This window comes from Podarcis gaigeae (genome assembly GCF_964106915.1).
Source record: "Podarcis gaigeae genome assembly, chromosome: 9".
Classification (NCBI taxonomy): Eukaryota; Metazoa; Chordata; class Lepidosauria; order Squamata; family Lacertidae; genus Podarcis; species Podarcis gaigeae.
This window is the reverse complement of record NC_139685.1, coordinates 51,856,877-51,869,978: the sequence shown is the minus strand read 5'-3', so window position 1 is coordinate 51,869,978 and position 13,102 is coordinate 51,856,877. Positions and strand designations below refer to the sequence as shown.

The 13,102-nt window shown below is 41.3% G+C and overlaps 2 protein-coding genes across 2 annotated transcripts; one reads left to right on the top strand and one right to left on the bottom strand.

The window, feature by feature from the left end:
- The first annotated feature begins 162 nt into the window (after window positions 1-162).
- On the top strand, window positions 163-5,961 carry RPL7L1 (ribosomal protein L7 like 1). Its single transcript, XM_083757233.1, has 7 exons — window positions 163-276; window positions 617-725; window positions 1,819-1,982; window positions 3,061-3,198; window positions 4,037-4,146; window positions 4,281-4,495; window positions 5,365-5,961. The coding sequence occupies exons 1-6, from the start codon at window positions 263-265 to the stop codon at window positions 4,487-4,489; spliced, it is 744 nt and encodes a 247-aa protein (XP_083613359.1). The 5' UTR covers window positions 163-262; the 3' UTR covers window positions 4,490-4,495; window positions 5,365-5,961.
- Window positions 5,962-6,441: 480 nt separating this feature from the next.
- On the bottom strand, window positions 6,442-13,071 carry MAD2L1 (mitotic arrest deficient 2 like 1). Its single transcript, XM_083757232.1, has 5 exons — window positions 12,959-13,071; window positions 10,956-11,102; window positions 9,180-9,300; window positions 7,837-7,940; window positions 6,442-6,978 (listed from the first exon to the last, which is right to left on the bottom strand). Exons 1-5 carry the CDS (start codon window positions 13,029-13,031, stop codon window positions 6,806-6,808), a joined length of 618 nt encoding a protein of 205 aa, XP_083613358.1. The 5' UTR covers window positions 13,032-13,071; the 3' UTR covers window positions 6,442-6,805.
- Between the last annotated feature and the right edge of the window lie 31 nt (window positions 13,072-13,102).

The following is a 13,102-nucleotide window of genomic DNA, read 5'->3' as shown; positions in this document are numbered from 1 at the left end:
CCCTGGATGGAACCTATGTTTAAAAATGAACCCGGAAGTTCGCACAATGAGACGGCTCATTAAATTTTCTTAGCTCTATGACGCTAGGGTTACCGTATATCTCTTGGGGACGAGAACCATAGAGATAGATTGTAGAGCGGATTAAACCATGCCATTTAAGGGCAGCGCCTCGCCGCGTCTGTGCGTGAGATGCGAAAAGTTTCCTTCCGGAAGGGGTACGCATGCGTAGTGGATCGAAACAGGACACAGGTGGCGAGGAAACATGGCGGAGCCTGAGTGAGTTTTCGAGGGGGAAGAAGTAGATCGGGGGAGAATCCATCTCCATCCTCGGGGAGGGCTTGGGCTTCTGCTTTGTTTGTTGGATGGAGGCATAGTCAGAGGCCTGTAAGAACAATAGATACGGGTCACAGTGCTTTGTAGTGGATCGGTGGAGGGAGATCGTACAATATGGAAACCGACCGCTTCTAGGAGGCTGTGTGTATGTTTTCTAGAACGAATTAAGTCCTTGAATAGGAACCATTTGTGCAACGCGTTATGTATATGAATGTGTGAAAATCGCTTTCCATTAGACCTGTTTTTGTGTTCTCTCTGACCCGTTCAAACTCTTGTGTTTTAGACCACCAAAGAAGATTCCCCGGGTGCCAGAAAATCTACTGAAAAAAAGAAAGGCATATCAAGCAATCAAAGCCACCCAAGCAAAGCAGGCGCTGCTGGACAAAAGAAAGGTAGGGGAGGCATATTGTAGGTCAGGACACTGTATGTTCACCTGATCAGCTCAGGCAGGAATTCCCTTGATCAGATCAGCTGAAATAAATGTTACATAAATGAGGCATGTAATGTAAAATCAGGTTTCAGTTAAAATCCTTGGGAAAAGAGAAGTGGTAGAAATCAAGGGTGTATATCTTTTTGCTTTAGAAGGATGTAGTCTTGCTTGCTTCGATTTCTAGGAAGTATTATCACCCTTTTCACCTCTCCAGTATTGTAAGAATAGGTACTCCCTCACAACTTTTTCTTAGAATGACTTTTTCGGTCCTTCCTTTATCAAACCTTTTTCTTGAAGTTCCTCTGTATGACTCTGTAACCAAGACTTGCTTGAACCCTTTTGTGACTGACTCAAACTAGGATGCTATTTTTGATACAAAGTTCCAAATTCTATCACATCCCATCTACTTTTCCATGGTAACTTGCCTGCCCCAATTGTAGATTAAGCTCCTTAAACTGAAATCCAGCCCTTTTTCTAAAAGGAAAAGGAAGTAACCACATAAGTATTTCAGTTCAGAGAGCAGAAATAAGGTTAGGTTAAATTAAGATAATCTGTTGCTATACTGTTTCCAACAAACTTTGTGGTTAAACATTGCCCTGTAACTTATTGTATTGATACGTATTGAAAATGCTCAGTTTTTCAATAAATTATTTGACCTTTACATTATCAGTCACTCAGGTGTGCTTGCTCCCATATTCTTATGCTGTCATCCAGGAAGGGAGTAAGTGTTTTTTCCAGTTATAACAGTAGACCACATTTTAGCCAGGTATATTATGTGTTTTGCGGCTGCTAATAAAACACATTATGGAAGTTCATATCCTGTTATTACTTTATTTCATTTATAACAGTTTACCTGTATTTTAGGGCATAACCCCAAAGATACAAAACTGTGATACTCTTGAGTGCTGTACAACAGCTGGCATGTCATTGTACTGAACATTTTGTACTGAAAAAACATGCTGAGCATGTTGACCATTATGTACTAAACTGAGTAGCATGCAAATAGTTACTTAAAATAAAGGCATGTCTTTTAAAATTTAACTTCCTTATTGTAGCATCAGAAAGGAAAACAAATCAGATTCAAACGCCTTGAGACATTTTTGCGGGATTCTCATCGGAAACACAGAGATGATGTCCGTCTGAGGCGCATGGAACATAAGCCCCGGCTGCTGCTAATGCCTGAGGGACACAAACTGGCTTTCGCAGTACGGATTGCAGAGTAAGCATCTGTTTGTCATCTGTAACTTAGTTTTCCAGCAATCTGCTGGTTTTCACTGCTTTGCTCATTCTAGTTTTCCAATTTGCACAGATTATGTGGATTTTTTTTAAAAAAAATTACCGTCCATGGATACGTTTGCAGAACAGTGAACTGGTGTACAGTGGTACCTTGGGTTACGTACGCTTCAGGTTACAGACTCCGCTAAGCCAGAAATAGTACCTCGGGTTAAGAATTTTGCTTCAGGATGAGAACAAAAATTGTGCTGCGGTGGCAGCGAGAGGACCCATTAGCTAAAGTGGTGCTTCAGGTTAAGAACAGTTTCAGATTAAGTACGGACCTCCGGAACAAATTAAGTACTTAACCCGAGGTACCACTGTACTGTATTGATGAATTATGACAGAACAAAAAAACCTTTTTGAACTGAACACTGAATAAAAGCAGTAAGAGCAAACCTTAGCTTCCTGCTTTTGGTTTGTTTGCGTGAAGCAAACCATGAGCATTGGTTTGGACATTATCCTAAGCCCAAGGGTAGGGAATTTAATTGAATGATGTGACGGGTTCCTGGTGTCCCCCCTCCCACAACCATAGTGCACTTCAAAATGTAGGCAGGGACACCCATCGGTCGTCATTATGACACCGGGTGAAGCTTTTTCCTTTACAGAATGGCTTGATTTCAAAGGACCTTTGGGCAACAAAGCACTTCTTTGTCAACTGGGGCCTGCACTTACTGTCAAATCCGGTTTGCAGAGAAACAGTCCACTTATGGTCCCTTTACAGTTATGATTTTACCCACTCCACAACTGATGGCAAAGGAGTAGCTCTGGCTAGAGAAAAAGAGCCTTGTGGGCCAAATGTGACCTGTGGGCTGGAGGTTCCCTATGCCTCTGCTAAGCCAGGGCTCATAGTTTGTTGCCTCCTGCTGAAGGGAGAAATGAAACATCAGGATGTAGCTTTAGGACACAACTTTCAAGAAAATGTAAAAAGGTGATTGTTTATGTATACCTATATTTGTTTCTGCTTACTATGGAGCTTTCTGTCCAAGGGGAGAATTTGGCTGATTTCTCCTACTTTGCTTTAGAATTAAAGGTGTGAGCCTACGCGTGCGGCATGTCATACATAGGCTACGGTTGAGAAAGATTTACAGTGGCACGTTTGTTAAATTGTCGCCAACATCTCTGAAAATGCTGCGAACTGTGGAGCCTTATGTGGCATGGGGGTTAGTACAACTTTTATTTTTGTGTGTGGGAGGGATGGTTAAAGGCAATGAAATGAATATAAAAGGTTTCATAACTTTGAAAAAGTTAAGTAGATTTCTTTTTTGCATGCTAATATTGGCATGTCAGGAAAGACGAACTGACAAGTACAAAACTGCTCTCAATCTATTTTTCTGTGACCTTTTTGAGGGTGGGGATGGGATCTCTCTGTGTGTGTTACTGCTGCTTTTGGAAATGGTACAATCATCCAGGGCCTATTAGCCTAACTTGAAATATAGCTATATATACATTTAATATATTTAGTGTGGGTCTTTTTATCTGTTGACATCAATAGACATTTTGCATGAAGGTGGGTTAACAGCATAATATACATTTGTGCAGGAGGTTAATCGTGTGACACAGTTGGGCTCAGATCAGGTGGCGTTTGCAGTCTGCTTCAAATAAGATTTTGTGCATTTGTCTTCTAAAAACAATTTAGGCATGAATCTGCTGCAATAATCCACTTCGTAACTGAACTATAAAATAGGCTGTTAATACAATAACAAAACTTTGATTATAAAAATACATGCCACAATGCATTCTGTCTTGGAGCAGTAGTTTGCACAAATCTTGACTAGTTCTATACCTTGAGTCCCATTGAGAAGAGGTATGTTCTAAGGATGGCAGAGTATTATAAACAAGTAGGAAACTGTTACATACTGTGCTTTAAAATGACTAGTGTTGTGGCCATTCTCTGGGAGCTAAATAGCAGTTACTTACCAAACAAGTTGCCATTTTGGAAGGATCTTGTAGTTTTTGAAAAATTATTCAGCAGCATCACCACTAATTTTGTTTACACAGTTATCCGAACCTGAAATCTATTCGAGAGTTGATCCTGAAACGAGGCCATGCAAAGGTCAATAAGAAAAAGCTTGCTTTGACAGACAACATTCTGATAGAGGAGCATTTGGGTAAGAGATTTAATGTAGGGGAGGACACTAAGCTTTGGGGCAGCATGTGCTTTATTGTGATCTAGGAAAAGGGTAGTGAAATGACCAAAGAAATTGGATGCTACTGTGTTTCTAAAATCATTTCTCCCGCTTAGGAAATTCTGGTATTATTTGTTTGGAAGATCTTATTCATGAAATTTACTCAGCTGGGAAACATTTTCATGAAGTCAACAACTTCTTGTGGCCATTCCACCTGTCAGTAGCTCGCCACGCCGCCCGCAATAAAGCGGGGTTCCACAAAGAGATTGGTGATACTGGATTTCGAGGTAGTGGAATCAACAAACTCATCCGTCATTTGAACTAGGCTCAGGTGGGTGCTCTTAACACCGGCTTTTATGGATTTCAATTATTGCTTAGTTATATGGTCTTGGAGTTCCTTACGAAGAATGGCCATAGTTCAGAAAAGTGGACCACATCTCAAATTATTCATTCTGCTGTTGGATTGTGAAATTATAGGAAGATAAGGAAGCCAAAACCATCAAGTTTCAATCTCGGGGTATAAAACCAGAAGATGGGAGTGATCTGAAGTTTGACTCCTCAGCATCTTAAATTTGCAAGATTGGGTAGCAGAGATGGAAAATACTTTTTCTTGGACCTCCTATAGAGTAGGTGGTACAGAGATGGGTGAGCTGATGGTCAGGGCCAGAATGAGACAAGTTCGTGTGACTTCATATTCAGTTGTCCTCATGTTTGGCAGCTTCTGGTAGATTCCAGTAAGTTGTATTCAAAAAACAGAGCAGGACTAAAAGTTTACTCAGCAGTGGATCATACTTTATAAAAATCCACATGGTTTGTGTATATTAGGTCATATGCTTCAGAGAAAGGTGGAGAAAATTCCCGTCAGTAGTAATAGTAGTTTAGGGTCTTACATACTATGAAAGCATAACTAACTGGCAATTCATAAACCCAATTCATTTAAAGAGCAGTTAATTCCAAGCACCATATTAAGTTCTCAGTGTTTTGAGGGGTTTTTTTAAACTGTTCAGGATTCCATCTCCAGTTACACTGCATGTTTGTGTGCTAGACAGTAATGATTTTAACTCTCAACAGCAACTTCCTTGTATACTTTTTTTCCAGCTTAGTCATAAAAATAACATTTGCTCTTAATATTTTTCCAACAGCTTTCTTCAGTAGGCACTAAACATAATTATGGTGATTTCTTTTTACTTTTTCTAACAGGTTATGAACGCTATTAAGGTTCTTCTGGAAGATATTTATTTGTACTCCATGATGTACATTGGCTCTTCAGAGACTCCCGAGTCTGCAACATGACATTACTTCTGTTCCTTTCTCTCTGTGTGATGGTGAAACTACACTTCCATAGTTGAGTTGAAAGAGATCCAAAATGTGATTTAAATGTTATCCTGCACATAGAATAGAATGGAAAAAGAATGGAAGAACTCCTAAGATTCCACTTGCACAGCCCTCTGAAATTAATATATTGCTTACAAAGACAGCGGGGATGTTTTGAAACCCAGCACTGCTTTTTGCATGGAGTTTCATTTTGAATACAAAAGTGGGAAAACTTGGCATTTTTAAGATGCACACCTGGAGTAGGAAACCTAATATGATCTAAACCTGGTGATCATCTTCTGCAGGAATATCCTGAACATGTCAGGATCCTCTTCCCAGATTGCTTGAATTGGCTGGCAAGTAGTTGATGCCTTAAATTCTCCTGTTAAACCCTTTGGTCAGCCCATGTCTAAAATAGCCACTTTGAACGTAGTTCTCGAACTTCTTTTGTATGTAAAGTCTCAAATAAAAAGATTTATTAAATTTTTGCTTTGTGGGGCTTGCTTATATACCGGACAAATGCAAGAACTATTAGCTTTTGAAGCTTAAAAGCTATTGACTGAAAAGATGAGCAGTTGTTCCTGCTGGAAGTATTTGGAGCTGGCTTCTGAGAGAATTCCCCCCTTCTTCCCATTGATGGGCACATTTTCTTCAGGGTATTAAGGGTTACAGCAAAAGGTGAGCCATGCCCACCCCAGTTCATACACTTCTCACCATGACAACTATCTCCCCTTGTCCACCCTCCTGGCATAAATAAACTTGGAAAAAAAGACAATTTTTTCATTAGCCATTAGTAGAGCTGCAGAGGGAAACATTAAGCTAGAGACAATTTGTCAGGATGGCAGTACAGTCGTACCTTGGTTGTTGAATGCCTTGTGAGGTGGTGAGCCAGATCAAGCTGATGTTTCCAGTCCCTAAGGTCTTGTAATATTTTGCTAACCTTAGCCACAAGCACAACAAAGACAAAATTAAGTAGTTTATTGGCAGTAGACTCACATTTAAGTAAATATAGGCAGTTATACAGGACACTTCTGATACAAAGACCAGTTAAAGTTTTACTTTATTTTTTTTATCCTACAAAATACAGTTAAAAACATTCAGTCCACACTCCTGTAATAACCAGAATGAGGAAATTCAGTCGCATATCAAAGAACAGGATTTCAGTATTCATTCTTAGAAATACATCCACAGTATATTCAAGCTATGTACAAAGTATGTTTTCCCTGTTAGTTTTACTGGAATGCAAAGGATCTATGCAGAATGTAATTACTATTTGCTAAAGTTAAGAGGAAGCTTATGAAGCTTATGTACAGTCTTATTTGCACGGTCAGGGGAAGCTGTCCTTTTTGTAGGCCACCATACTGTTGACTTTGTGTATTGTAGTTGTGAAGGAACGAAGACGAACTTCTTCAGAGTTAGCAATGAACTGTGGACCAGACTCTTCCCATTTTTCTGGAACAGCTAAGTCTTTGTCTGTGAAAATCAGCAAGTCAAATGCACCTGCAAGGAAAAACCCAGTGTTACTGGATTTATATTGCGTGCCTATATTCTAAATTCATTTTTAAGGGTAGAATGAAATTATATGCTCGTATTTAAAATTCAACCACATTCATACTTTTTCTGTATTAATGCTGCAACAATACATTAATTGAATTAAATTAGGACTGGATCATTCATTCATATCCATCACTTGATGGCTAACTGAAATAGGATTATCAGAACTGCAGTTTACTGAACGAGTGTTCACCAGATTTAGGGTCATTGTCATACTATGCCTCCAAACAATTTTACTGATGCAGCTCATTACACTTACAGCCTTTCCTCCCCATGTTATGTCAAATTAAATGTGAATCACTTTCATTGAACTTTTGACAGCATCTCCTGCAAACAGCAGCAGCACCAGTGTCAGAAGTCTGCTTGTTTGAATTGCTGTGAAGTGCGAGTAAGCGGGGCAGGATGAGGGTGATAAGCCTCTTCCCTTCCACCCTATAATTGTTCCTGCTATCCCACCCTATTTTCTTTCCAACAGGTGTTACACCTGATCTCAGAGCACCACTGAGAAAAGGCTGGGGAGAGCATGGGCAGGGAAAGGATACAGCACCATCCAGTTTGAAGACACTATTTTGAAGCTGTTCAGCCCACTCAGATTTTATAAAATAATATGGCATCATCTGAAAATGAACTCATTGTTCACCTTATTCCAGATAAATTGTTTACATTCCTTAAACGCTTGGCAATGTACTTCTTTACAGAAATTAGGTTGTACTCATTTCCTTGCTCTGTAGCCTATACTACGAATAAGCCCCCCAAATAGATTTGCTGCATTCTGTCAAGAGCATCAAGTGACAAGATACTTACATGTTGTTTCTAGTAAAGGAAGGAAAGTTACTGTGGCTGTTATCTGTCTGATAACAGATTTTATTTCATCCTGTATAGCTTTCTGAGATTTCTCTCTTGGTGCACTAAAATAGCAATCAAAAGCTATCATTAAACAAGTCTGACATCATAAATTAACAAAGCTATTCGCATTTTACATAGTAAATATCCACTGGTCCAACTTATATGCCATGTTTGGTGTGGTTGCTTTGCAGGTTTCCATTGCCTATGCCAGGGAGGAAGAACCATTGGCTTACAGGCCAAGTTAGGCCTGGCAGGCCCTAAACCTACTCCACACCTGATGTAATATGCAACATTAGAGGTGGGACAGGAACAATTAGCAGCCTTACAGTTACACTTCTGGCAAGTCCACTTCAGGCAAGTATGAGCTGGGCTATAGAATATTGGACTCTACTCCAAGCACAGCCAATACCTGACTATAAATTGTCGCTTGGTGAATACAGAGCAGTGATGAAAGGGAAAAGCTTACTTGGGTCACTTGATATCATGCAATTGACAGGACATGCCCATCTGGCAGAATGGTCCACGGGGGTGGGGTAGGATGGCGGAGGTCAGGAGCTGGTCTGCCCGTCAAATCTTTTTTCCCACTCCTGGCCTACATCTATAGCATTGTACTTGTGTGCATTTGCTGCTGACACCCCAGGCCTTAGAATGGACTAGCTGATGACTTTGCAAACACAACCCTTGCTTTACTCATTTGCAAGCCATGTCTCCCCCTTTGGAAGTCCCCATTTTGAAGGAGGTAACTAAAGGTAAAGGTAAAGGTACCCCTGCCCGTACGGGCCAGTCTTGACAGACTCTGGGGTTGTGCGCCCATCTCACTCAAGAGGCCAGGGGCCAGCACTGTCCGCAGACACTTCCGGGTCACGTGGCCAGCGTGACAAAGCTGCATCTGGCGAGCCAGAGCTGCACACGGAAACGCCGTTTACCTTCCCGCTAGTAAGCGGTCCCTATTTATCTACTTGCACCTGGGGGTGCTTTCGAACTGCTAGGTTGGCAGGCGCTGGGACTGAGCAGCGGGAGCGCACCCCGCTGCAGGGATTCGAACCGCCGACCTTTCAATCGGCAAGTCCTAGGCGCTGAGGCTTTAACCCACAGCGCCATCTGCGTCCGAGGTAACTACATATCTCTATATCCACAAGCATATCCATATCATCCATCTCTCCAAGACAATTATGTTGTCACCACAATTTGCAATATGCTTTTTTGGACCTGGGGTGAGGGAGGAGCACAATTTGAATACAAAGCTGAATAAATGCCTACATTTTGCACTGTTTGAAACAATGGTGTTTGAATGCACTTACCTTTCATCCTTTGCAGCTTTGTCACATTCAATGTCAAACTGCCACCTTTCCAGAACTTCACTGGTTTCTTTACTGGAGATCACCACTACTAGCCGCTGAACTAGGCATTCATAGAGCCATTCTGGAAAAAAAACCAAGACGAAAAATAGCTTCCCAGAAGTCCCAGTGTTACTAAACCACCTGAAATAAACACTACCACTGCCTTTCTGCAAACTATTAACCATACAGACAACCTGCAGATCATAGGATACACATGGTACACTTGATTTAGGAAGCCTGATGTGCAAGAATTATGCCAGAATGTCAACTAAACAGAAATTTCAAATAGTATTCCTATACCATCAAACCTCGGCTCCCAAACGCCAAAAACCTGGAAGTAACTGCTCCGGTTTTCACCATTGACTTTGCCCTTTGATCCTCGGTTGTCAAATGTTTTGGAAGTCAAAAGGTCTTCTGGAACGGATTACGTTAGACAAATGAGGTTTGACTGGACATAAATGAGGTGACTTTATACATGGGGAATGGCCAACTTCTGTATTCTTGGTAGTGGATCTGCTTTTTCTAAATTGCTTGGGAGTCCACAGTATGTTTTGCCACACAAACTGATCTTATTATATGGCTTCAGGCTTTACCAGTTGCTCCCATCTAGCAGTAGTGATTTCAGAGTTCTGGAACATATATGCAAGGTATATACAAATTACAAAGGTAATACAAATGTATTACCAACACCCATTATTGAGGTTGTTGCTAACTGTTCCCATCATGAAAAAGGACTAAGAATAAAGGAGTATTTACCTTTGTACTATCTTCTGGGACTGCAGAAACAGCACTTCACAGATGCAAAAGCCCAATAAAGATGAGTTTATCTACCTTTCCATTTCTTTAAAAAGGAAGTGCCTGCTCAGCTTCAACTGATTCTCCAGTTATGTCCCTTCCTAAAGAACGCAAATCTGGCCAATTGCTGCATCCAGGTTAGATTACTGAAAGGAGCTGCCCTTGTAAGAGCATTTAGAAACTACAATCAGTGAAAAATTTGGTGGCCAGAATGCTTTCTGGTGCTCACAATTCAGATCATGTTACCAGTCTTGTTCCATCAGCACTACTTCCAATTTGTTTCTAGGTCCAATTCAAGGTGCTGGCTATTACCTATAAAGTCCTGGTTTGAGGGCAGGTTATCTGAAAGGCCTCCTGCTTCCATATGAACCAGGACCTCAGTTGTAGTAATCAATCACCCTGGGTTCCTTTGGAAGGAATATAAATTTAATAAATGAACCACCAGAAGGCCTGTTCTGAGCTCCACAACCAAGGAGGGAATGTTTGGCTGTAAAAGGTAACAAAGGTTTTTTTCATTGGCAGGACCCCAGTTGTGGAACCCTCCCCTACGTAAGTCTAACTGAGCCTATATTTGATGGTTTTTAGGCAGGCAGACAATACATTTTTCTTCTGTTATGATTTTAAAGGTTAGTAATCCTGCTTTTCTGATGTCTGCCCTTTAAGCAATTGAATAGAAAAGAAACAAGAGGTGGCATAAGATTTTGCTGAGAGCACACAGGCACTGTCATCCAAAGAAAGATCTTGTATTCATCTACTTTGTGCAATTTCGACAACAATATTTTCTTTAAGTGAAAGTGCTGAAAGTTTTAAAACTACTTTTTGGCCCATTTGTTGAGCTACTAGGGTTATTTTAAATTATTGTAAGTCTGAGGACAGGGACTGTGGTGTTTTCTTAATTTCTATGCAGTAATAAGAAAACTGTCAGGAAATAATAAAAAATACCTTTTAGCTGTCCCACCACATTGTTCAGATAATTTTTAAGTTCAGAGTCTGCAGTTACAAGCATAGTAAGTCCATATTTCTGAACACGTGTAAATGTTTCAGCAGGATAGATCCCACGCTGGTATAAGATACTGTTGATACCATATGCTAGAAGGGGAAAAAATATTCAAGTGTTAACAATACAAGGACCATCACCTTACTTTTAAATTCCTTCAGTTGCTTCCAGCAGAAAGCATAGCATGTGCCTGCTTTTATAAGCGGCAATCTTCTCTGCAGGGCAGAGATAATGGTTCAAGGGGCAGACTTCATGCCAGGTGCCAAAGCTATTGGCTGACAAAATTGGAATTAGTCTATTATTTTATTGTAGCTACAAACCAGTAACACACATAGCATGCTTATTTTAATGAGTCACCCAAAGTTTAAAATGAAAGCAGATAAGGACTCTCATAATGCACATGTGCTTTTATTTTGGTCAGTGCAACTTCTGCTTTAATACTACAGTGGGTAGGTTAAAGCTACACTTGCCAAAAATCTTACATTGTTACCTTGAAAAGATAACTTCACATTGTTTATTATTTAATAAAAAACAATCATTTTTAGACCTAAGTTTGTGTGGTAGGTTATTTGTACACCTCCAACTTTATGTTTGCTATCCGTATCATAATTTTATCCAACACCTAGAACTGAAATTCCACAGCTCATAGAATACTTGATTAAATGGTATCAGGTGGACTTATGCAAAATGCGAAACAGGTAATGCTGCTCTCTCACAATACTTCAATTAGATGAAGTAATATGGCAAGTGTGTGCAAATCAGTGTCTACAAGGGCTTATGGCTGAGGGATACTAACTTGAAGGAAAGCTTAAGCCAAACCACAAACGCTCATAACTGGCCCAAGAGTGGACAAATTGGAATAAGCATGCTTATTTTAAAGAGTCACCCTTTTTCCGATATAAAGTTTAAAATGAAAGCAGATAAGGACTCTAAGGAGAACAGGCAGTGCAATCCAGTGCTTTGTCCACAAAGCTGGGAAAACTCACCAGCGCGGTGCTACAGACGTGTGTGTGACTATCAACATCTAAAACAACAAAGCCTTGTGGTACCTTAACACAAATATATTTATTATAGCTACAAGCTTCTGTGAACTACGCAACCAACAAGGAATTTGAGAGTGCAATACTACAGGTGCCTGCTCAGAAGCATGTTCTTTTCAAGGGCGCTTGTTGTTGTTGTTTAGTTGTGTCCGACTCTTCGTGACCCCATGGACCAGAGCACGCTGGGCACTCCTGTCTTCCACTGCCTCCCACAGTTTGGTCACTCATGCTGGTAGCACAAGAACACTGTCCAACCATCTCGTCCTCTGTCGTCCCCTTCTCCTTGTGCCCTCCATCTTTCCCAACATCAGGGTCTTTTCCAGGGAGTCTTCTCTTCTCATGAGGTGGCCAAAGTAGTGGAGCCTCAGCTTCAGGAAATGTCCTTCCAGTGAGCACTCAGGGCTGATTTCCTTCAGAATCAAGAGGTTTGATCTTCTTGCAGTCCATGGGACTCTCATGAGTCTCCTCCAGCACCATAATTCAAAAGCATGAATTATGGCGCTTAGTCCCGGGCAAACGAGTGCAGGTTTGCAGCCTGGAGCTCCTTACCTTGGAAAGCTACTCCACGCATAGCCATTAATGTTTTTTCTTTCTTTTATATTGCGATGAAAACTTTTGCTGGTACGCTGTGGGGCGCTATACCCTCAGCGACAGGATGTTTGCGTAAAACAAATAAATTAACGTGGGAGAAAGTAAAGGAAAAGAGAAGAAAGGATGGCCTATGCTGCGTCCCGCTCCTTCCCCTCCAACTCGGGCGCCATCATTCCCTCGCAGCAACATCCCCTCCCGATCCTAGGCGGGCGTCCCTACTCGGAAGTAAAGCCCCTTGGATTCAGCGGGGCTTACTCCAGAGTAAGGAGCAGCCCGCCCAACCGAGTCCCTCCTCTCTCCTTTCCCGGCTAACTCACAGAAAAACTCGGCTACGATCTCGGCGCTGCCCCGCAAGGTGATTCCCTGCTCCCGGCTCTGCTGCTTCGCCATTCGAAGAGGACGAGGCGACGGGGGTTGAGCTCGGACTCCGGGAGGAAACACGCGGCGGCAGCGGCGACCGA

Coding starts and splice junctions, on each gene's coding strand:
- MAD2L1 (XM_083757232.1), bottom strand. CDS start 13,031: ATGGCGAAGCAGCAGAGCCGGGAGCAGGGAATCACCTTGCGGGGCAGC. Junction 7,941..9,179: donor AAAGCTGCAAAGGATGAAAG/GTAAGTGCATTC, acceptor TTGCTATTTTAG/TGCACCAAGAGAGAAATCTC. Junction 6,979..7,836: donor TCCTTTACTAGAAACAACAT/GTAAGTATCTTG, acceptor TTTTCCTTGCAG/GTGCATTTGACTTGCTGATT.
- RPL7L1 (XM_083757233.1), top strand. Junction 726..1,818: donor CGCTGCTGGACAAAAGAAAG/GTAGGGGAGGCA, acceptor TCCTTATTGTAG/CATCAGAAAGGAAAACAAAT. Junction 3,199..4,036: donor GAGCCTTATGTGGCATGGGG/GTTAGTACAACT, acceptor TTGTTTACACAG/TTATCCGAACCTGAAATCTA.